This window comes from Pseudopipra pipra, chromosome W, assembly GCF_036250125.1.
Source record: "Pseudopipra pipra isolate bDixPip1 chromosome W, bDixPip1.hap1, whole genome shotgun sequence".
NCBI classification, from domain to species: Eukaryota; Metazoa; Chordata; class Aves; order Passeriformes; family Pipridae; genus Pseudopipra; species Pseudopipra pipra.
In genome coordinates, this window is record NC_087580.1 from 48,321,610 (window position 1) to 48,345,029 (window position 23,420).

The following is a 23,420-nucleotide window of genomic DNA, read 5'->3' on the forward strand; positions in this document are numbered from 1 at the left end:
TGATCGGCACAGTCTGTCCTATCTTCTTATTAAATTCCTTTTAACTCTTTTCCTGGGTGCTGCCCTACCTCTATATGACCCCTTCTCGAGCCACATCCTGTTCTTTCACACAGCGTGTTAGTACCAACAGTCCTTGGTTGGCTCCACAGCCATCTGGCTATCAGTGTTTGAGACATACACATTAGCCCCTTATCTTCTGTGCTTCTACACCACCTCGTGGCTTAAACATTGATATGGACTAAAAATAAATTCTTGAATATATCTATTTAAATAAGGTGTTCTTCCTATTTGACTGTAAACAGGTTTTGAGCATAATAGGCCTTGGCATCATAGGCCCTTGCCCTCTCACAGAAAACCTGTGTCTTGGTTTTATTGACAGTGTGTTCCAAGGGGCGGGACCTCCAATGGAATAGAAACCCCTACCCCTGAATTATGAAACTTATGGGGTGTTCAAGTGGAGTATGAAAATGAATAGTAATTTACTGAAAACAGAGAACATCATGGCTGGACTTCGCGAACGAAGATTTGGGAAAGGTCTCTACCCGCGTTTGTCACAAGTGTGCTGGTGAAAACAGAGAACAAAACAACAACCAAACAGTAACGGAGAAAATGTCACCTCAGACTACTCCTTCAGTATAGATGGAATGAATATTATGGACTCCTGACTTGATGGACAGAAATCAGTTTATTCCCCATGACTCAGGGTTTTTATATCATTTACTTTTAGCTGGGAGTGATTAAGCAAATCAAGACAGAACACAGCTGCAAGTCACACATCCATCACTCTCTCAGACCAGCCTGTTCGCACACACAGCACATACACAGACCTTGGAGTTTCAAGGAACTCCTTTTCACATCCACATATGGTAAGAATGCAAACAGAATAGCTGAGCTCATTTCTGGGCAGTAAATCACAGCCTAGAGAAAACAACACAAGGTCATCTTTAGACATTTCTCAGGCCTTTTTCTTCTTGTTCTTACACTTGGCTTGCTACACTTCAGTTCTGTGTCGTAGAGATGGCGGCGTGATCCCGGTGCAGTCACGTGGTCACGATGTAGCCTGGGCATGGCTGCGGCTGCGTGTGCGGGCGTCACGTGGAGAAGTTGACAAGGGGGATCTCCTGAGTCCCCACAGCGCGGCTGCAGTGGTGGCAGTGGCGTGGCAGCAGTCAAAAGGCAGCCGTGGCGGCGGGGCAGATATGGTGTGGGTCTAGCTGGTGCCGTGAGGCGGGGGGGGTGCAGTGACCAGAGACCCTCTCTCAGCTGCAGTCCCAAGAACCAAAGAGGGCATTCCGTCCTGCCAGACATTTTTTATCCCCCCAAAACTCTCACAGCATCTCCTGCGGGAACCTCCATCTTCCCCCTCTGCTCCTCCCCCCGGCCCTTCGTTAGAGGAAAAGAGGTGAAGTGTCCCCCCGTGATCTCCAGACCCACGTTATTACATGGAAAAATTCAACAAGAAAAACTAAACCGCAACATTATCCACCCCGAATTTTTTCATACCATCGTGCTATATCAGATTTAGACTTTTCAACTATACACATACATGCATTATTCCAAGTATATATACATTTACAAATATGTACATACAGGCACAGTGTTATGGATAGTTTACTGTGGGAACAAGTTAAGCCGGCAGCACCTGGATTGAGTTAATTAGGATCAAAAAGGAGTGTTTTGGCCTTGACTGGTGCTTTTTATAAAGAGAGTGCTGTGTTCTCAAAGCGAAAACCACTTTGAATGGTCTGCTTGATAGCCTATGTTTTTCTCTTATGGCTGAACACAGTCACCACATGATGTGAGGTGAATGCTTGGGATTGAGACACTGGTTTAGGATGATCCTGGGAATTCCGGTTAACTAAAAGACAAGCATCATGTGCTGTTTACCAAGGAACCCTAATAAAAGGGGAACGCCAGAAAGATCAGTAGACAAATCCTGAAATCGAACTCTCTGTGGTGGCAGCCTTAATTCTTTCAGTGCTCATATTTTCCATAGTTTACCCAAAAATTAGGTCCCCTTGAGGTATACATCTTGTTTCTCCATCTTTCTGTATCACCCACCAAGTGCAACCCGGTCCTTGAGCAAAAACAATCCCATGGATGGTTTTGCCTTTACTTGAGGCAGGACTAATCCAAAACATTTTTCCTAACATATCTCTAAGGGGCGCTACAGGGACTTTATCTCCATCTACTGTGTGAAGGAACTCTGGGCAGGGCCGGCTGGGTTGACAGAACCTCTAGTGTTGACTAACCAAGTAGCCTTTGCTAAATGATGATCCCAACTCTTGAAAGTCCTCCCTCCCAATGCCTTCAAAGTACTTTTGAACAGTCCATTAGACCGTTCAACTTTCCCAGTGGCTGGAACATGATTGAAGATATGATACATCCACTCCAAGCCATGCTCTTTAGCCCAAGTGGTAACTAGGCTATTCTTGAAATGAGTCCCATTGTCTGACTCAATTCATTCTCGGGTGCCATGTCACCACAGGACTTCCTTTTCAAGGCCCAGGATGGTGTTGCAGGCAGTGGTGTGAGGCACAGTGTATGTTTCCAACCATCCGGTGGTTGTTTCCACCATGGTGAGAACACAGTGCTTACCTTGGTCAGTTTGCAGCAGTGCAATGTAATCAATCTGCCAGGTTTCTCCATATCTATATTTAGTCTATCACCCACCATACCAGAGGTGCTTTACTCTCTTAGCCTGCTTGATTGCAGCACGTCTCACACTTGTGGATAACCTGGGAGATAGTGTCCATGGTTAAATCCACCCCTCAGTCTCACGCCCACCTATAGGTGGCATCTCTTCCCTGATGACCTGATGGGTCCATTGAGCTAGGAACAACTCTCCCTTCTCCTGTCAATCAAGGTCTAACTGTGACACTTGGACTTGGGCAGCTCGATCTGCCTGTTTGTTGTTGCAATGTTGTTAATTTGCTTGGGTTTTGGGCACTTGTGTGTCTACATGGCTGTAGTGGGTACACCGTGGCTGGACACCAGGTACTCACTACAGCCACTCCCTCACTCCCCTCTGCAGCTGGACAGAGGAGACAAAAAAACAGAGAAGGATTCATGAGTTGAGATAACAGCTGGGAGAGGTCACTTAGCACCATCGTGGGCAAAACAGACTCGAAGTGGGGATATTAACTGAATTTATTCCTCATAGGGTCAGAGCAAAAGAGTGAGAAGTAAATCTTAAAAATACCTTCCCCCCACCCCTCCTTCCTTCCACGTTTTCCCTCCTCCCCAGCGGTGCAGGGAGATGGGGAATGGGGATTACAGTCAGTTGTTTCTGCTGCTGCTCAGGGAGAGGAGTCCTTCCCCTGCTCCCATGGGATCCCTCCCACAGGAGACAGTCCTTGATGGACCTCTCCAGTATGAGTCCATCCCACAGGCAACAGTTCTTCACGAAACTGCTGTCTCATGGGTCACTCCTCCATGTGGTGCAGTCCTTCACAAATGAGCTGTACCGGCGTGGGTCCCCCACAGGGGCTACAAGTCCTACCCGGGAAAAGCCTGCTCCAGCATGGGTTCCTTTCTCCACAGGCTGCAGGTCCCCGGCAGGACCCTGCTCCATCTTGGGCCTCCCATGGGGTCACAGCCTCCTTCATGCACCCACCTGCTCCAGCATGGGCTCCTCCATGGGCTGCAGGTAGGTCTCTGCACCCCGATGGTCCTCCATGGGCTGCAGGGGGACAGCCTGCTCCACCATGGTCTTCACCATGGGGTGCAGAGGCCTCAGCTCTGGCACCTGGAGCACCTTCTCCCCCTCCTTCTGCATTGACCTTGGTGTCTACATTATTGTTCCCATGTTCTCACTCTGCTCTTCCCTGGCTGGAATTTTCATCTGCGCAACAACCTTTGGTTCTTAAATATGTTATCACAGAGGCATTACCATTACTCCTAATTGGCTCAGCCTTGGGAAGCATCAGGAAGCCCATCCTGGAGCTGGCTGGCATTGGCTCCACCAGACAGGGGAATCTTCTAGCAGTTTCTAACAGAAGCCACCCCTGTAGCCCCCCCCCCCCGCTACCAAAACCTAGCCACAGAAACCCACTACAATGGTAGAGTCCCACAATCAGCTTCTCTACCCAGGTCATGATGTCTTGCCACATTTCAGAAGCCCAAATGGGTTTCCCTTGACATTGCTAATTGGCCTTCTTCCATCTATCCAACCACCCCCACAGAGCGTTGACCACCATCCACAAATCAGTGTAGAGGTAAAGTCTTGACTCCTTCTCTCATTTGACAATATACAAAGCCATCTGGATGGCTTTGAGCTCTGCAACTTGACTTGATCCACCTTGTCCTTCCATGGTGGGAAGTAAGATAACACACAGGTACCCACGAAATGCCAGGCAGTGGAAGGATTGTAGGAAAATTTATTTCCAAAGTCGAGAACACTAGACTTAAAAGAACATTAATCCTAATGGCGCTTCAAACATTGGACCTGAGAAAGACACATCCCTTGCTCTTCTCAGGGCTTTTATAATTTCTGCTCCCCCCCCCCACAGAGGCCTTCGGCAAGTCTGCAGGACTTATCTTTTTCTCATACAAGGGAACATTTCTCTGGAATGCAGGAGGAGAAAACATCTAAAACTGTCTCTCGGGAAGGATGACTCTTTTACACAGGAAAGCTTTCTTAAATGAAACAAGCTCTGATCTCCTCGCCATAATTCTTCCGCAAGGTCTTCTATCCTTACACATGGCTTCTGCAACTCATCGTATGGGGCTCCATATGGCTGCTTTCCATTTCCAGTTCGTCCCTACAATGCAACAGGAACCACCAGTGAAAAGAGCATAATGTTTTTCGTCCTCTGGTAGCTGGTTGTATGGTGGAGCTTCCTCAGCATGTCACCTGTTCTTCTTCATCTGTCAGACCAAAATTTTCACCTTCAGGTCAATTTGTAATTATCTCCAAGATCCCAGAGCGATTAGGGTTCCTGATTCTGGTGCACTGCATGATTGATGCAATCCACTTACTCCATGTAGCATCGGTGGCATGATGTGTGGAAGGAACCTTACCTTTCAACATCCACCCCAACACTGGTAGTTGGGGTGCCGTTCACTTCTGAGATGGCGTGAACTCCTTCATAGGCTGCTAGAATCTCCTTCTGTATGCTCAAAAAAATATGCACACAGATAACCAGAGAGCTAAGTCATGGACTTTTGAGCATTAAAGGCAGTTTATTTCAGGAGTACTACACAGCTGCAAGAACTCACAGTTGGGTGGGAAAAGCAACACACACCACATGCTTCTTGGCCATACGTATCAAAGGGAGCCAGGCATGCACAATGCTGCCCTCTGAGCTGTTCCCTTTCCCTTCTTGTCTTCCCTTCCCCCCATCTGTGGGAAAGGAAGGCTTCTCTGTACCTACTCAGAAAAGGGTTGCCTGTTTTGTCTATCTTAGCAAGGAAACAACTCTGAAGGAAAGACAAAAGGTGGTTATTCTCACACATTCTCTCAAACGTATATTTCTTTAGCCACAACGGGTTTCTTGAGCAAAAAGAAATTTCCAAACCAATTCACTTCCTCGCCCATTTCTTGCACAGGCTCCCCCTTAACCCCCATACCTTCTCTGTTGAGCCTCAGACCCTCTGTAGTTTCGACTCCAGAATCCAAGTGGTCAACCTCGAGTCTCACCAGGTACCTTCTGCTAGAGGTTCCAGGAAGGACCATTTTCCCTGGCTGCAGAGTGGAGCACATTCTTCACCTCTGGTCCTGCCCTGACTGGCCCAAGGGCTACAGTGTGAGCAATCTCCTGTTTGATCTGTTCAAAGGCTTGTTGTTGTTTGGGGCCCCACTGGAAATTGTTCTTCATTATGAAGTAGAGAGGACTTACAATCTGGCTGTATTCTGGGATGTGCATCCTCCAGAGACCTATGGCACCTAGCAAAGCTTGTGTTTCCTTCTTGATGACTTATGTTGAGATCTGACGACGTCCATCCTGCCATTTCACTCCCAGGCACTGGATCTCTAGGGCAGGTCCCTTGACCACTCCATTTGATGGGAAACCCAGCTTTCAGGAGAATCTGGATGATCTCTCCTTTCTTAAAGACTTCTTCTGCCATGTTCCCTCATACAATGATGTCATCAATGTACTGCAGGTGTTCTGGAGCCTCACCCTTCTCTAGTGCAGCCTGTATCAGTCCATGACAGATGGTGGGAATGTGTTTCCACCCCTGAGGCAGTTGGTTCCAAGTGTACTGCACACTCCTCCATGTGAAAGCAAACTGTGCCTGGCACTCTACTGCTAAAGGAATGGAGAAAAATGCATTAGCAATGTCAGTGGGGGCATACTACTTTCACTGCCTTAGACTCCAGTTCATACTGAAACTCCAGCATGTTTGGCACAGCAGCACTCAGTGATGGGGTAACTTCATTCAAGCCACAATAGTCCACAGTCAGTCTCCATTGGGCTTACGCATGGGCCAAACGGGACCACTGAAGGGTGAATGAGTCTTGCTGACCACTCCCTGGCTCTCCAGCTTGCCAATCATCTTATGGATGGGGATCATGGAGTCTTGGTTCATGCAGTATTGCTGATGATGCACTGTTGCAATGGCTATTGGTACCTGCTCTTCCTAAATCTTTAGTCATCCAACAACAGAAAGGTTTTCTGAGAGGCAAGGCAACGCATTCAACTGTTTAATCCCTTATCTCTCTACAGCAGCTATTCCAAAGGCCCACCAACGTCCCTTTGGATCTTTGAAATATCCATTGTTTAGGTAATTGATACCCAGGATCCACAGGGCATCTGGACCAGTCACAATGGAGTGTCTCTGCCACTCTTTCCATGTCAAGTTCACTTCAGCTTCCACCACTGTCAGCTCTTGAGAACCCCCTGTCACCCCAGCAATTGAAATAGACTGTTTACTCATCACAGTACCCACTGTTATTTGGTTTTCCTTCCAGTGCATTGTCACCAGGAAATTAGCATATACGGGTGGTCCTGTGTGTCCAAGGTTCCACCACATCTGTGATGTACACTTGACCTTGTCGGGGTCACTATTGGATTGTCTGACCCTTGTGAAAAGTATCTCTAACAGTGCCATTTCTCTCAGGCATTGGATCGCTTCTTCCATGGTCTTCCAGGTGCAAAAAGGATGTCCCTGCAGGTCATCTCTGTAAGCAAACCTCTCTCTTACACTTTTTGAAGGCTGCGTCCAGAGATGAAGGGGTTCTGACTCCCTTACGAACCCCTGGTTAATACCCACATCCTGGGACAGTGACGGGACTTAAAGAATGCAATGAATTGTCTCAAAACACTGTCAAAGAAGGAAATTCCCATAAGGTAAGCCACCATGACAGAAACTTGTGATAAGCACAGACTGGCAACAACAGGAACCAGGCCTGGTAAGGCAAATCTAAACAAGGTTCCCACTGTGGGAAACTGTGAGAAAGGAAAGCGTTAATTACAAACTTAAACAGAGGTGAAGGTTTGGAATTCACACACTGGAAACAAAATTGCACTATGGAAGCTGTGGGAAAGAAAACAACTGCTTACACCCATGCCAACCCAAGTTGTGGGAACGGCATCTACCCCTGTGAATATCCAGGACTTGAACTGTATAAAAGTGGTACCCCAGAAGCACGACTGCAGGACCCTCACCACTGAGAAGACCAGAAGAAGGAATCCACGTGGTGGTGATATATATATTTACTTAATCTCTGTCTCTCTCTCTCCCTTTCTTTCTCCCCTCCCCTTTCCTCTCTCTCTCTATCTCTCTCTCTTTCTCTGTCTCTCTCTCTTTCTCTGTCTCTCTCTCTCTCTAATATTTACTGTTAAATAAAACCATACTATTGACTTTGGCATATAGTCTCATTTGCACTTTAGTTTGGGAAGAGGCATCTTTTAATAATTGGATCCTAACATTAACTGGTGTCAGAAGCAGGATGATGATCTCTGACCCTGAAGTGCCTTTGACAATAAGTATGTTATAGTATGTTTGTTTCCCTCTGTGAGTTAAATAATTCCACAACTCCAAGTGGGAGGCTGTGTGTTAAGTTGCATATTAAGTTGTGAAGTTGCTCTCTGTGGGTTGTGAGGCTCCTTCTACAGGGTTTTTTTTCCACACCTCCAAGTCAGACATAGTGTGTTAAGTTGTGTATTAAGTTGCCAAGTTCTCTCTGTGGATTGTGTGGTTTTTTCTGTGGGAATTCTTGGAAAAGATGACTGTCCTGAGTGGCCAATGTAAAGAAAATATTTTGTTGTCCTTTCTTGAAAATTTTGATAGTTGCCCTGCTCCCTCAGGGGTGAAATGGGCACCGGAAAATTGGGATAATGAGCAGGCAGTAGCAAACCGCATAACTAGTTTACGAGCTGCAAGAAGATTGCAACCAGGAAAAGGCAAATCTGTCCTTTGTGCTGTACTGGGAGCAGCCTTGACTGCTGCTATAATAGAAAAATCACAATGGAACAGCAAAAATGCAAAGACTATACACTCTCTGCAAGACTAGTGCTACGAGATCAACTAGAAGAGGAGTGGAGTTACTCTGAAAGGCTCAGAACAGCTCTCATTGAGCATTTGGAAAGGATGGATTCTAGAGGAATCCATAATGAGCCTTTATATCCTCAACAAGATTTAACTTTTAGACCAATTAGATATGAAAAAATTACAGCTGTTGATTAAAACAGAATATCAATATGAGGAAACAAATGAGGCTTTCCCTTGCATAATTACCAAAGAAATACCTTATACACCTACTGAATTGACTAAATTACAAAAGGAATATAGTTGCACTCAGAAAGAGTCTGAGCAGAATATTTGTGGAGAGTCTCCCTTACAGGAGAAGACCGAATTATGCTAACTGATACAGAGTCAAAGGGATATTGGGGCCCTGGACTCAACCATAGGTAATAAAAGAGCTCCCTGGTCCCTCACTCAAAGACCTGCCTATTGGGCAGGGGGGCTGAGTCCCCTGGAGAGAGGTCATCCAATTGCCATAGTAACTTCTATGGATCAATTGACTGAAGGTGTCCAAAAGGCTACTTGCCTTCAATTAATTCATCAGCGCATTCTGGAATCTGCTCAAGGTTCCCTGATGTCTATGCCAGTGGATCCAGATCACTTGACCCCACTAATATGAGGTGTGGTAGTTTGATCTAGGCCTTCCTTGGTGACCAGTTTGTAACCAAGGAAGGACCCAGATTTACCCAGTATTCCCTACGATTTTTACATAAGCCAGGCTATAAGAAGAAAGGAGGAAAGGCCTTCGCTCTCTTTCCTTCCGGCGGCTTGGAGGTGCAGGTTCCCTGCTGTTGAGTCTGTCGTGTTGGGGAGCGAGGCCTGGTAAGGCCTTGTCGACCTTGGGAGATGGAGGTTGCCGGCGATCATTCCAGTGTGACTCTCCGTTGTCCCAAGGAGAGTAGTAAGTCTTTTGCTAATTCTTTTAGTTGCTAGATCTTGGGCTACTGATCGGGATATATATATATTTTATTTTGGTTTTGTTCCTTTTCTTCCCTTTCCCCTTCCCTTTCCCTTGTAAAATTGTATATATATTTCAATTGTATATAACTGTAATATAAGTGTAAATATATTTATATATATTGCTTTAGCTGTCTCTCTCTCGTTTCGGTTTTCTTGGTTGTTTTTTTTCTTTCCCTCTTCTCCCTGAGGTTGGGGGGGTGGGGGACACTTCTTGTGGTAAGGTTTGGAGACTTGGCAGGGAGCCAACTTCAAACCATATCATGAGGTCTTCCAGAATCATTAAAGAATCTGGGAATTCACTTGCAGGATCAGATCTGCTCTGCTCTAGCTGATGACAGTAAACACTCCACCCTCGATCAGATATCCTCAGGCAGATTGAGGGAAAAAATGTGAACGTAGGGGGAGGTTGCCCAGGAATTGATTAATTATGGCAGGCGTTTTGGGCCCCCTAACCCATTACCTCTAAAATTGAGTCTAAGACTTCCATCCACTGGGCTGAGTGGCAAAGTACTGCTGCGGCTCACCGGGAGAAGGAAGTGAGAAAACCCCTCCCCAGGGGAGCACAACATCAAAAGGAATAAACGCTAGCAAAAAGGGAAAGACATACCCTCTGGATTAAAGGCATACAGAAGGACATTCCCCAAAGCCTTATGGACAACCAGTCTAATGCAAATTTGAAGGTATTAGTTGAAAATTGGGCGAATTCTCCATCCAAGACAAACCCTCCCCTGTCCACAGGCTCCCCTGAGGCTGCTCTGCCTATTGGGACACTAATTGATTTAAGTGGGCAGGAGTCAAGAAACTCCTCAGGCCATCCCCAGTAAGTGAGCTGGGGGATGGGCAATGGAGATGCCTTAGAGGGCTCACAGAAAACTTATCTGGGGACATGATGATAACCTTTCCTATAGGTTCCCACAGGACCCCTGTGACCTTTTAACTTGACACAGGGCCACAGATATCTGCTTTGCACACCGATGATACTGTACGATGTGGCATTGTGCCTGATAAAAAAGGACTCATAATGGCAGATGCATTTGGTAACCTGCAGCCACAACCAACCACTAAAGTAAAATGTTGGCTACCAGGGGAAGTCAACATCACTGAAATATTAATGGTCATTGGTCCATTCCCTGTTAATTTGCTAGGCTTAGACATCTTAAAAGGCAAGTCTTGGACTGATGACAAGGGCAAGCAGTGGACTTTTGGTTTGAATTTTTCATCACTTCGTCTCCTGCAAGCTGCCCCCCCCACCTCCTTCAAAGATAATTAATGTAAAACCATATCCTTTTCCTTTGGGGGCCAGAGAAGGGGTTTCCCCTGTGATATCAGACTTAGGGGAAGATGGGATAATTGTTCCCACTCATTCTCCTTACATATGGCCCATAAAAAAGCCAAAGGGGAAATGGAGGCTGACTGCAGATTACAGGAAATTAAATGCCAATACAGTACCTTTGACAGCAGCAGTGTCTAACATTGCTGAATCGATTGCCACAATATAGGAATAAGCTCATCCAATTTTAACCACCACTGATGTTAAAGATATGTTCTTTATGGTCCCACTTCAGGAAAATGACTGAGAATGTTTTGCTTTCATTTGTGAGGGAATACAATACACATTTACTCGATTACCACAAGGTTATCGCCACTCTCCCACACTGGCACATTATGCCCTGGACCAGGAACTGTCTATAATCCCAATAGACGAGGGAGTAAGGATCTATCAATACATTGATGATGTACTAATCAGAGGTCCAGATGTAGACAGAGTAGGAAATACTCAGTTGCATTATTAAACACCTCGAGAGTGTGGGCTTACAAATACCAGAGGACAAAATTCAACGCCCCTCTCCTGAAGTTAAATTCAGATATTTGGTGGAAGGGGGGTGTTGTTTGTATCCCTGCTGAAATATTAACCTAGCTGGAGCAAGTAAAGATACCAGAGAACAAAAAGGAATTGCAACAAGTGTTGGGAATATTGGTCTTCTAGAGAAAACGTTCCTGATTTTTCAGTTATTGCATGGGCCTTGTACAATCTGATATGTAAAAGAGCAAAATAGGAGTGGACTCCGTTACAGAGTGAGGCCTTGAAATTATTAACTTTTGAAGCTGGCATGCATCTAACAGATCCTCTCCTTGTAGAATGGGGTTTTGCTTTCCATGGCTTATCAGTCCATATGTGGCAAAAGGAGCCTGAGGGTCCCCCTCGCTCCATTGGATTCTACTTTAGGAGTTTCAAAGATGATGAAAAGAGATATTCTGATTGGGAAAAGGGGTTGTTTGTAGTCACTATTGCATTACAGGAAGCAGAAAAAATCCTGTGTCAGCAATCTATCCTGCTCAGGGGACCATTTAGAGTACTAAAGATTGTGCTTAGCAGCAGCACCCTCCCCCCCACCACCTATAGGGGTTGCTCAGTGAGAAACTGGCAGGAAATAGTGTGCCCAAATAGCCACAGCTGCCTTGGTTTTAGAACCCATTTTGAGATAAACACCTATGAATGGGAAATACATATGCAGGAATACATGCCAAGTAAACAGGAATAAGTCGAACAACAAGATGTCTGAGGGGTTCTATATCCAGTACAGAAATGCATTACTGAAAACATTAATTTTCTACTTTTCCTGTCAATGCCCCACATTGGGATATGCTAAAATATTATCTTGGTTTTATTGACAATGTGTCCCAAGGGGCAGGACCCCTGATGAAATAGAAACCCAATTTTTTGAAATTATGAGGTGTTCAAGTGGAGTATGAAAATTAATAACAATTTACTGAAAACAGAGAACAAAACCAGAGCAAAACAACAACCAAACAATAACATAGAAAATGTCACCTAAGAGTACTCCTTTGGTTCTGTGTCATTGAGATGGCAGCACAGTCCCAGCACGGTCATGTGGTCATGATGTAGCCAGGGCAAAGCCACGATGGTACGTGCAGGCAACATGTGGAGAAGTTGACAAGGGGGAGCTCCTGAGTCCCCACAGTGCAGCTGCAGTGGCAGCAGTGGAGGTGGGGCAGAGATAGCATGGGTCCAGATGGTGCTGGGCATCAGTGAGGCAGTGGCGGTCAAAAGGCACTGGCATTGGGGCAGAGACAGTGTGGGTCCAGCTGGTGCCGTGCAGTGGTGAGGTGGTGGCAGTCGAAAGGGGGAGGCTGTGGCGGGGGGGCGCAGAGACCAGAGACCCTCTCTCGGCTGCAGTCCCAGGAACCAAAGAGGGCATTGCATCCCACCATCCATTTTTTATCCCCCCATGACTCCTGCGGCATCTCCCACAGGAACCTCCATCTTTCCCCCCCCTGCTCCCTAGCCCTTCATGAGGGAAAAAGAGGGGAGGTGTCCCCTGCGATGACATGGAAAAAATCAACAAGAAAATCTAATCCACAACAACCTGTTAACTTAATTATCTGAGAAGAGATGTTCATCTTGGAAGTAGAAAGAATATCTCCCAGTAGGGTGAATCTTGCATTTCTTCAATAAGCGGATCCATAAGATCAGGTCTTTAGAGTCCTTGGCCTTATATTTTAATCAACTGCAAAGCAATGGAATGGCAATGGTGCTTATTTTCAATCACTGTCATTGTCACAATAATAGTACATAAGAGATTTTCATGGGATTATGATTAAATATCTTTGGGTATAAAGCAGTTAGAGGTACAGTAGTACTGTTTCATTATAAGAGACAATTTCTGGTGTTTATGAAGTATATTATCTTCCTCATTGTTGGAACAATGTGATGATAATAGAAAAATCCTTAGGAAGGAGAAACCTGGTCTCCAAATGCATGGGTATATTTGCATAGGAGGAGATGTAGTTAGGGGCAAAAGGGTTCAGTCAGATATAACTTCTATTTTTTTTTCCTGGAAAATTTAATATATTTCTGTGCTTTGATTAAAGATTGCATGATTTGAGATTTATGATTCCATGTGTGTGAGCCCATTAAGTAATTTGTATTTAAATTCTTTAAATATGAAAAAGTGGGAATAGCAATGGGTGAGATTCTTTTCTTGCATCTGATGCTGATTTTACTTTGGAAGAGCCTGTTGCCTTAGATTGGGAGCCAAAAAATTACTCACAAGGCAATTATTAGTAGAGATAAGGTAAAGAGCAGTTTTAATAGAAGGCCTTCACCATGGGGGTACAGAGACGTGTGCGAGCCATGTGTCCAGGGGTTACACAATTTAAGGTATAGTCCATCCAATTCCAGATCTATCCGCCTCCCAGTTCTGCCCCTGGCACACCCCTCTGGAAATTGAGTCAGGGGTTCTAGGACTCCTTCTTCCTCATCTTCCTCTTCATCACAGCACCTCCAGTCCTTGGAGCTCCTCCAAAGTTCTGGGTTTTGAAGGTTGCTTTGTCTGTGGGGTATCTTGTTGTTCAAGCCAGGGTGCAAATGTTCTTAGAATGAAGGCCTACCTTGAGGGAAGTCTAAACAAACTAAAGGAATTTCAAAGGTTCGATATGAAATGGGGAAAAGGGTTTGGGTATGTGTAAACTACTGTGCTAAAGTGTGAGTTAACTACAGCTACTTCTAAAATCGACAAAAAGCTAAAAATAAAAAAAATCCATAGGCATCAGTCCCTCCTTTTAGAAGTATGACAAGAACTCCATCTTGTCTAACCTCTACCACCTATACTTAAGATTATACTAGTAAGATGACGAATATCTACACACTAATCATACAATAAGCTATTATGCAGGTCTAAGAATATACACATACAACTAACATGAATAGATGTTTTATCCAGGTTCAGATTTGGTAACCAATAAGTAAGTTTACAGAAGATATCTCTGTAAACCTAATGAGACATCCTCAGGAATTGCCCAATGTAGAATTCATAGGCATCAAGCCACTCTTAAATTGTACTGCTGTAAATGAGGAAAGACTCTTGGAGAGTGGGGGAGGAAACTGTTTCTTCAGAGTAATGTTTAAATGGGGAAAAAATCCTTTTATATACTCTTCTGATGCAGATCTCTCTCAACTTTTTAAAAACTGATAAACATGAAGCTCTTTTTTTCTTAAACCAAAAAGTAAAAGAGGAAATCAAAGCAGAGACTAATTCAGAGCAACTAATAGATTGAGCCCTGGCATTAGCATATATATTCCTGTTAGACTTGAGTGTTTGCAAGTTCTTGTCTAACTTATTTTCCATCTCTGTTTATTACATGCTAAACAGATGGCCCAGAAATTAGCCAAAGGCAGGAAGAAGGTGCAGTACAACCACCATCAGATTGATGTTATGTCTGTTCTTTTGTTTGCTTTGTTGGGGTTTTTTTGCCTTTTTATTTTGTGCTTTTCTTTTCTGCATTCCGTAAGGGGGTTTTTTAGGTTTATTTCTGAGCTACCATATCAGTTAACATTTCTCAGAAATCAGTTGCCTGGTTGGCCATCATTAGCCATTGCTTATCATTAGCCATTTTGTGTTAGAAATAGCATAAAGATTTGACTTATCAAAGGGATACAGGTAGTACTGAAAACGCATTATCATTAGCCATTTTGTGTTAGAAACAGGGTAAAGATTTGACTTACCAAAGGGATACAGGTAGTGCTGAAAACGCATGCCAAAGAAATAGGATTTATATGTCAAAGGTTTTATTCTGTAAAATGGTAAAGTAAAAAAAAGTGCTTTTTTATTCCTACACAGGTAGTGTTTTTCTTGATTCACAGCTCTGTCAAATAAAGGAAAAAGATATAGACACAATTATATGCTGACTGACTCATATTTTAGTAATATGTTATGATTATTGAGTTCTTAAACAGCTATCAGATTTTTTAAAAGGCATTTAAAATTGCAAGCATTTGCTTCTGGAGGGAGTTAGCATGTTAATAGCCTATTGACTGACTGTGAAGATTCTCTTGGCAAAACTGCGCTATAAGTTATTTAAAATTGCACCTCTGTTACACATTTTCCCATTACTCTGAGCAGTCACTGTTAAGTCCCTGTATGGACAGGGAGGTCAGAGTGGTTTTTAAGTGATTAAAAATTTTACAAATTGCATCTTACCCACTTTCATATCTAACACAAGGTTTCCATATCTTTTTGTTTATCTTTAGCTTCTGCAATCTAATACTTTGTTTTGAATTGCTGTTCTGGTGCCTGTTTTTTGTTTGTGATCTAATATAATTATTAAGGGTGTTACCTAATGTTATTGTCTGTATTCCATTCATTTGAAGGCTCCAGAAGGTGAATCTCAACCTGTGACTGAAGTGGACCTCTTCATTTCTACACAGAGAATAAAAGTATTGAATGCAGACACACAGGTATGGACAAAGAAGCACCTTTGCAGATCAAGCCTTGTCAGCATCATAATAATAGTCCTTTGAAATAGACCTTCATCTACCTGCCAAAATCTGACTTTCGTGGAGTGCTGGCTCTTATAGTTTCCTCCAAGACTTCCTGGTCAGAAACCTATGCTCAAGAACCACATCACACATGGAATTAATCAGAGTTGTCTGACAGATTTGGCAGGTATGCTAATTGCAAAGCAGAAAGCTTTGTTCACATTATACAGCATTCTAGGCAGTCTAGTACCATAATATGACAAGTACCAATTGTCCCCAGACAAGTCTAAAGTATTTCATTGTGATAAATAATCCGAAGTTCTTAATCCTTGCATGTTGCGTATTCAGGCCAAGATACCCAAATCTTTGTGTTCTTTTCCACATTTTCAAAATGTGCTTTTTGTTTGTTTGTTTTTGAAAGTGAGGTTGTTGGTTCCTCTTGACACCTCCTTTCATACAAGACGCTTTTTTTCCTTTTTGTAGTGTAAGGTAAAACATACGCAGGTATTCTTCCCAAGAGCCCCCAGCGTACGCCACAGGTGGGCGCTGCGCGCCCCCCCGGCGTGCGCCAAAAGTGCAGGCACAGCCCCCCCCCAGCGTGTACTGTGGGCGGGCGCGCAGCGCCCCCCCGGCATGCACCGCGGACACGCGGCGCCCGGGCACCCACGGGGCAGCCCCCAGCAGGGAGAAAGGAGAGGGGGAGCTTCTCCAGCAGGGACTGCGCCCTCGTGGGAGAGGAGAGGAGGAACCTCGGAGCACACAGAGGTTTGTGGGAGGGGAGGGATGTCGGGAGGGCCATGGGGGTCCTCGGACTGGCGGGAGGGTGGGCGGGGCAGTCCCATATGGAGTGTATGGTGTGTCGCAGGTGAGCAGTGTGTGGGAAGATCCGTGGTAACACGGTGGGGGGAGGATAAGGTCGGGGTGGATAGTGGGTTCCTCTGGCGGGATGGGTGGTCTCAGCCAAGCTGGGGACTTGGGAAGTACCCAAGCCCTGGGTGTGTGCGGGAGCTGGAGCGGTTTGTTTTTGGCTCACCTGCGGCTACTGCCCAGGTTCGGTATGTTTTGGATATATTTATTGCATCATGAAAGGGATGTTCCTGAGTATTTCCCTGACACTGAGTATAGATGGGTGGCAGAAAAGTAGGGGGTGAAAGTCTTGCCCTAACCGTTTTAGTGGGAAAGAAGTCTGTGTACCCCTATGCGGTTGTGAGCTATGCTGGCGGTGGTACATGCCTTCAGCAGGGTCTCCCATGCCAGACAGGTCAAGACTGAAGGGTCAGATATAATATGTTCATGGGCAGGATGGGCTCACTAGCCTTCTGGCAATCATCCTAGGAGAAGGGCAACTCTAACTCCAAACCCAGGCAGATGGAACTCTCTTAGCCCTGTAAGGCCATCCATCTAAGATAAGGATACTCTAAGCAAACCTACGTCCTAAGGATCTCGCTGTCAGAGTCCAAGCTTGCTAGACCCTGGCAGATGAACCTTAGGATTAAAGGGTGGGCCCAGTTCTGCGCATGCTGCGTCTCAACTAAAAAATCCATTGCGCAGGCTCGAGGGTGATATCCACATTTATAAAGCCCTGTAGCGAGGGTCGAAACGGCAGGTGAAAGGTGCACTGGGAGCCACAGACCCAACCCTGCATGCAGGCAGTTCAGGACATTGGTCGTTAGAGACTGACCACAGATGACAGTCTCTTTGGGCAGCACCCTGAATGACCAAGCAGCCTTTTCAAGGACAGCACTGCTTGCTCCACTCGGAGAGGGGCCTAGAAAAGGTGGCCTAAACAAAGCTCATCTGCCCCTTCACCCGGTTGGTTAATCGCGGCCAACAGGCATCTTCTACTAATGCGGTCACATGAAGATCAAAAGACAAAGGCATACACCTGCCTTCAAAAGTATACCCAAATTAACTCTCGCATGCTGGAACATCAGAACCATGCTTGATACTGAGGATAGTGGACGTCCTGAGAATCACTCTGCCCTAATCGCCCACGAACTATCACATCTCAACATCGACATTGCTGCTCTCAGTGAAGTTTGTCTCCACGAGGAAGGCAGCCTTAGAGAACACAGTGGCGGTTACACACTCTTTTGGTCAGGTAAACCCAGAACTGAAAGGCATCTCTCAGGAGTTGGTTTCATGATTAAAAACTATTGTTCCTAAACTCAAAAATCTGCTGACAGGTCATTCTGATCTCATTATCTCCCTACGCCTTCCACTATACAACAAGCAACACGTTGTCCTCTTTAGTATATATGTCCCAACTCTCCAAGCTGACCCTGCTGAAAAAGATAAATTTTACATCGACCTGCACCGCCTTACCCAAAAGGGTTCTTGCAGATGGTAAGATCATTATCCTCGATGATTTCAACGCCAGAGCAAGAAAGAACTTTGAAGACTGGAAAGGAATATTAGGCAAGCATGGTGTTGGAAACTGCAACGATAATGGTCACCTTCTGCTAGAATTCTGTGCAGAGCAACAGCTCACCATCACAAATACTATCTTTCAGCAGAAAAATAGTCTGAAGACAACCTGGATGCATCCTAGATCTAAGCATTGGCACCTCATCAATTATGTCTTGGTGCGACGGAGAGATGTTCGTGATGTCCATCACAGCCACGTGACGTCTAGTGCAGAATGCCAAACAGACCATCGACTTGTGGACTGTAAACTTAACTTCAATCTTAAGTTCAAACCTAAAAGGGGCAGTATCCCAAGGAGGAGAATCCAAGTTAACAATCTCCAATGAGTTGCAGTGAGAGACAGATTCCAGGCAAATCTTCAAAATAGGCTTGAAAATCATTCCATAGATTCCTCTCCTGAAACACTTTGGAACCATATTAAAAACAGCATCCTGCAGTCCTCTGAAGAATCCTTAGGGTTCCCCTTCAAGAAGAACAAGGACTGGTTTGATGAAAACAATCAAGAGATCCAGGAATTGTTGAGGAAGAAGAGAACCACCCACCAAGCACACCTTGCACTGCCATCCTGTCACACAAGAAAAGCAGCCTTTCGTCTTGCATGCAGCAAGCTCCAACAGAAACTCTGTGACATCCAGAACAAGTGGTGGATCAATCTAGCTAAAAAAACTCAATTATGTGCAGATACTGGTGATCACAGAGGATTCTATGAGGCTCTGAAAACATCATATAGGCCTACATACAAGGTCCAAAGCCCTCTACTCAGCGCAGATGGTCAAACACTTCTGACAGATAAAACCTCCATTTTGAATCGATGGTCTGAACACTTTCAGACTCCTTTCAGTACTAACCGTGTAGTTCAAGACTCAGCAATTCAGTCCATCACACAGCAACTGGTGAAGTATGAATTGGATATTGCCCCCACTCTGGGAGGAACCCTTAATGCCATACAGCAGGTGAAAATTGGCAAGGCAACTGGGGTTGATGGAATTCCACCGGAAGTCTGGAAACATGGGGGCCAAGCACTCCATGCTAAATTTCACGTTTGTGGTGTGCTGTTGGGAACTAGGCAAACTACCATCAGACCCTCGTGATGAAGTCATCATCACCTTATACAAGAAGAAAGGAGTTAAATCAGACTGTTCAAATTACCGTGGTATTACTCTGCTCTCCATTGTTGGCAAAATCCTGGCAAGAATACTTTTGAACAGACTAATACCCGCTATAGCAGAAGGAATTCTACCTGAAAGCCAATGTGGTTTCAGAGCCAACAGAAGTACCGCAGACATGGTATTTGTTCTCAGACAACTGCAAGAGAAGTGTAGGGAACAGAACAAAGGACTCTATGTAACCTTTGTTGATCTCACCAAGGCTTTCGATACTGTGAGCAGAAAAGGTCTATGGCAGATTTTGGAATGTTTAGGATGTCTCCCCAAGTTCCTTAAAATGATCATCTCATTCCATGAGGATCATCACGGCCAAGTCAGGTATGGCGATGCACTTTCTGAGCCCTTTCTAATAACCAATGTTGTGCAACAAGACTGCGTTCTCGCACCAACCCTATTCACAATCTTTTTCAGCATGATGCTCCAAAGGGTCATGGCAGACCTCAATGATCAGGATGGTATCTACATCCGATACCGTACTGATGGAAGCCTATTCAACCTAAGGCGACTGAAGGCCCATACTAAGACCTTAAACCATCTTGTCAAGGAACTGCTTTATGCTGATGATGCCGCCCTTGTCGCCCACACAGAAGCAGCTCTGCAGCATTTAACATCCTGCTCTGCAGACGCTGCTGAGCTCTTTGGGCTGGAAGTCAGCTTAAAGAAGACAGAAGTTCTCTATCAACCTGCACCTCAGGAAGTCTTCCTTCATCCCCATATCACCACTGGCGAATCAGCTCAAATCAGTCCAGCAGTTTAATTACCTAGGTAACCTCATCTCCTCGGATGGTAAATTGATGGAGAGACAGACAACAGGTTAACAAAGGCATATAGTGCCTTCGGAAAGCTCCATAAAAGAGTTTGGCGAAATAAACACTTGAAGAAAAGTACAAAGATCAGTGTTTACAGGGCCATTGTGCTGTCCACTCTTTTATATGGATCCGAATCATGGGTCATCTACCGCCACCACCTGTGACTCCTAGAACACTTCCATCAACGCTGCCTCCATACAATTCTATACATCCACTGGTCAGATTATGTGACTAATACGTCTGTTCTGGAACAAGCAGCAATCACAAGTATTGAGGCCATGTTGCTGCAAACACAACTGCGCTGGGCAGGACACATCTCAAGGATGCAGGACTACCGCCTCCCTAAGATCATGCTTTATGGTGAACTTACCACCGGCTGCCACAAGAGAGGAGCCCCAAAGAGAAGATACAAGGACTCCCTGAAACAACATCTCCGTCTTGGCCATATTGATCAACATAACTGGTCTACTCTGGCCTCCAATCCGGTGGCCTAGAGACACACTATCGTTAACACTGCTGATGCTTTTGAGAAAGCACACAGGATCACTCTTGAGGAGAAAAGATAACGCAGAAAGAATTGTGTCTTGCAGAATATACCACTTAAGGAGTCCTTCTGCTGTGCCTTTTGCAACCGGAGTTGTCTATCTCATATTGGCCTTTTTAGCCGCCAGCGCACTTGTAACAAACGTGGGTAGTGCCCTTCCCAAATCTTCATTCGCGAAGCCTAGTCATGATTATTCTTCCCCAGAATGCCAAGGGAGTGGAAGGATTAAAAAAAGGTTTATTTCAGATGCAAGGACTATTTTTTAACAATGCTGTGCACTGGGCCTCCAGGGGAAAAAAGGAAATGCCCTGCCCTCTCTAAGGCTTTTTGTATCTTCTCTCTCTCCTCCCCCACCCTCTCTGGCCCAAGGATGCCTTGTGCATGTCTGCAAACATGTTATCTCTGTGCATACCAGGGAGACAGCTTGCTCACAACTTCTCCCTGTGACTTTATCCGAAATGCAGAAGGAAGGAAAAACATCTTACCAGTCTGAGAAGGCATTTTGCAGTCTTCCTAAGCGAGACCAGTACTAGCTTTCCATCACAAATTCTTCTGAAATTCTACCTATCATTACAGTAGACATTTACTTAATAAAGGTGCCATACTCCCATTAATCTTTTTATAAAACACTAAAAGTGCAATAAAAATTTGCTTAAAATAGCATCTGATACCATTTTTTTCTATCCTCCAGGAAACTATGATGGATCATCCTCTGAGCACCATTTCTTACATTGCAGATATAGGGAATATAGTTGTCATGATGACTCGCAGACGAATGCCACGATCAAATTCCCAGGACAGTGTGGAAGCATCTCATGCCTCAGAAGATGGAAAAAGGCCATACAAAATGATTTGCCACATCTTTGAGTCTGAGGATGTAAGGATTTTATCTTGTGATTTTTCTAGGAGGTAAAATGTGAGCACATCTGGACAGGCTTGAAACTCCATAGCCAATGACCTCACTTGGCTTGCTTGTTAATTGCATAAAAATATTTAATCAAAGTAGAACTTGCTCTGTCTTTGCATGATGGAACCTGTGTTTTCCTTCAAATTCAATATTTATAGAACTTATTTTTTTTTCAAGTAAATGTAATACTTTCCTAGAGACGATTAGGAGCAGATTCTAAAAGAACACTGTTCCCACAGCTTACATATATCAGCTCAGGATCTGTAAGAAGGAGCATCCATAAAAGAATATTTTCATAGGGTTTTTTAAGCTATTTTTCTTTGTTAGTGTTCACTTCTGATATGATTGTTTCAGAAAGAGTAGCTGAAATTATTCCCACCAACCCCTTAGTGTGATCTCCATAATTTGTCCTGATACTGAGGTTAGTAAGCCCTTGTGTCAAAGAAGGCCTGCCCCATACTAGGCTGCATTAGCAAGAGGGGCACCAGCAGGACGAAGGAAATTATTCTTCCCCCTCTTTTTGGCACTTGTGGGACTGCATAAGGGAGTATCATGTCCAGTTTGGGCCCCCCCCCCAGTACAAGAAAGACATGGACAAACAGGAGCAAGTCCAGCAAAGGTCACCAACATGATTAGGGCCCTGGCACACATGACATATGAGGAAAGGTTGAGAGAGCTGGTTTTGTTCAGCCTTAAGAAGAGGAAGGCTTGGGGGAGATCTTATTACTGTCTACAGCTAGCTAATGGCAGGGTGTAAAGAAGACAGAGCCAGGCTTCTCAGAGGCACACAGGGTTAGGGTGAGAAGCAACTGGAACAAGTTGGAACAACGGAAATTGCAATTAGATATGAAGAAATAGTTTTTCATCACAACGGTGGTCAGACACTGGAACAAGGGCCCAGAGAGGTTGTGGGATCTCTGTCCTTGGACATATCCAAAACATTACTGGAAAAGGCCATGAGAAACCTGTTCTAAGTTGGCCCTGTTTTGAGCAGGCAGTTGGACCAGACACTTCCAGAGGTCCTTTCCAACCTCAATTAAATCTGTGCTGCAGAACACTGCCAGCAGAAACAGCCTACAGATGCAGCAGTTTGCACAGAAGGATGCAAAGAACGGGACTAGCAACTCTGCTCAGAACAGAATATACCTCCTTAGCAATGGTGGTGATACTGGTTAGGCTGGACCTCGAATGCTGTGCCCAGTTTCTGGGCCCCTCGCTACAAGACAGACATTGAGTTGCTGGAGTGTGTCCAAAGAAGGTCAACGAAGCTGGTGAAGGGTCTGGAGCACAAGTCTTATGAGGAGTGGCCGAGGGAACTGGGGTTGTTTAGTCTGGAGAAAAGGAGGGTCAGGGGAGACCTTATTGCTCTCTACAATTACCTGAAAGGAGGTTGTGGATGGGGAGGGGTCAATCTCTTCTCCCATGTAACAAGCAATAGGACAAGAAGAAATGACCTCAAGTTGCACCAGGGGAGGTTTAGATTGGATATTAGGAAAAATTTCTTCACTGAAAGAGTGGCTGAGCATTGGAACAGGCTGCCCAGGGAAGTGGTGGAATCACTGTCCCTGGAAGTGTTCAAAAAAGATGTAGGTGTAGATGTGGTGCTTAGAGACATGGTTTAGTGGTGGACTTGACAGTGCTCAGTTAATGGTTGGACTCAATGATCTTAGAGGTCTTTTCCAACCTTAATAATTCTATGATTCTATGATACACCATAGGGCATGGTCCCCAGCAACCACTGGAACAATTGACCCTGTAACGTCAGAGGTTTCAACCCAGACAGGGCACCAGAAGGAGAATGCAACTCTGCAGGGGGTGCCTGGGGCCTCTTGCCGAGGCCAGGGCATTGGGGAGACAG

General features: G+C 45.0%; 1 protein-coding gene across 1 annotated transcript in view; it reads left to right on the top strand.

Annotated features, from left to right (window-relative positions):
* LOC135405118 (amyloid-beta A4 precursor protein-binding family A member 1-like) overlaps nucleotides 1-23,420 on the top strand; it is a 92,772-nt gene that overhangs the window by 55,066 nt on the left and 14,286 nt on the right. The window contains exons 5-7 of the mRNA XM_064639826.1: nucleotides 14,604-14,636; nucleotides 15,602-15,688; nucleotides 21,347-21,532. Coding sequence (XP_064495896.1) covers nucleotides 14,604-14,636; nucleotides 15,602-15,688; nucleotides 21,347-21,532 — 306 coding nt within the window. The remainder of the gene's footprint in view (nucleotides 1-14,603; nucleotides 14,637-15,601; nucleotides 15,689-21,346; nucleotides 21,533-23,420) is intronic.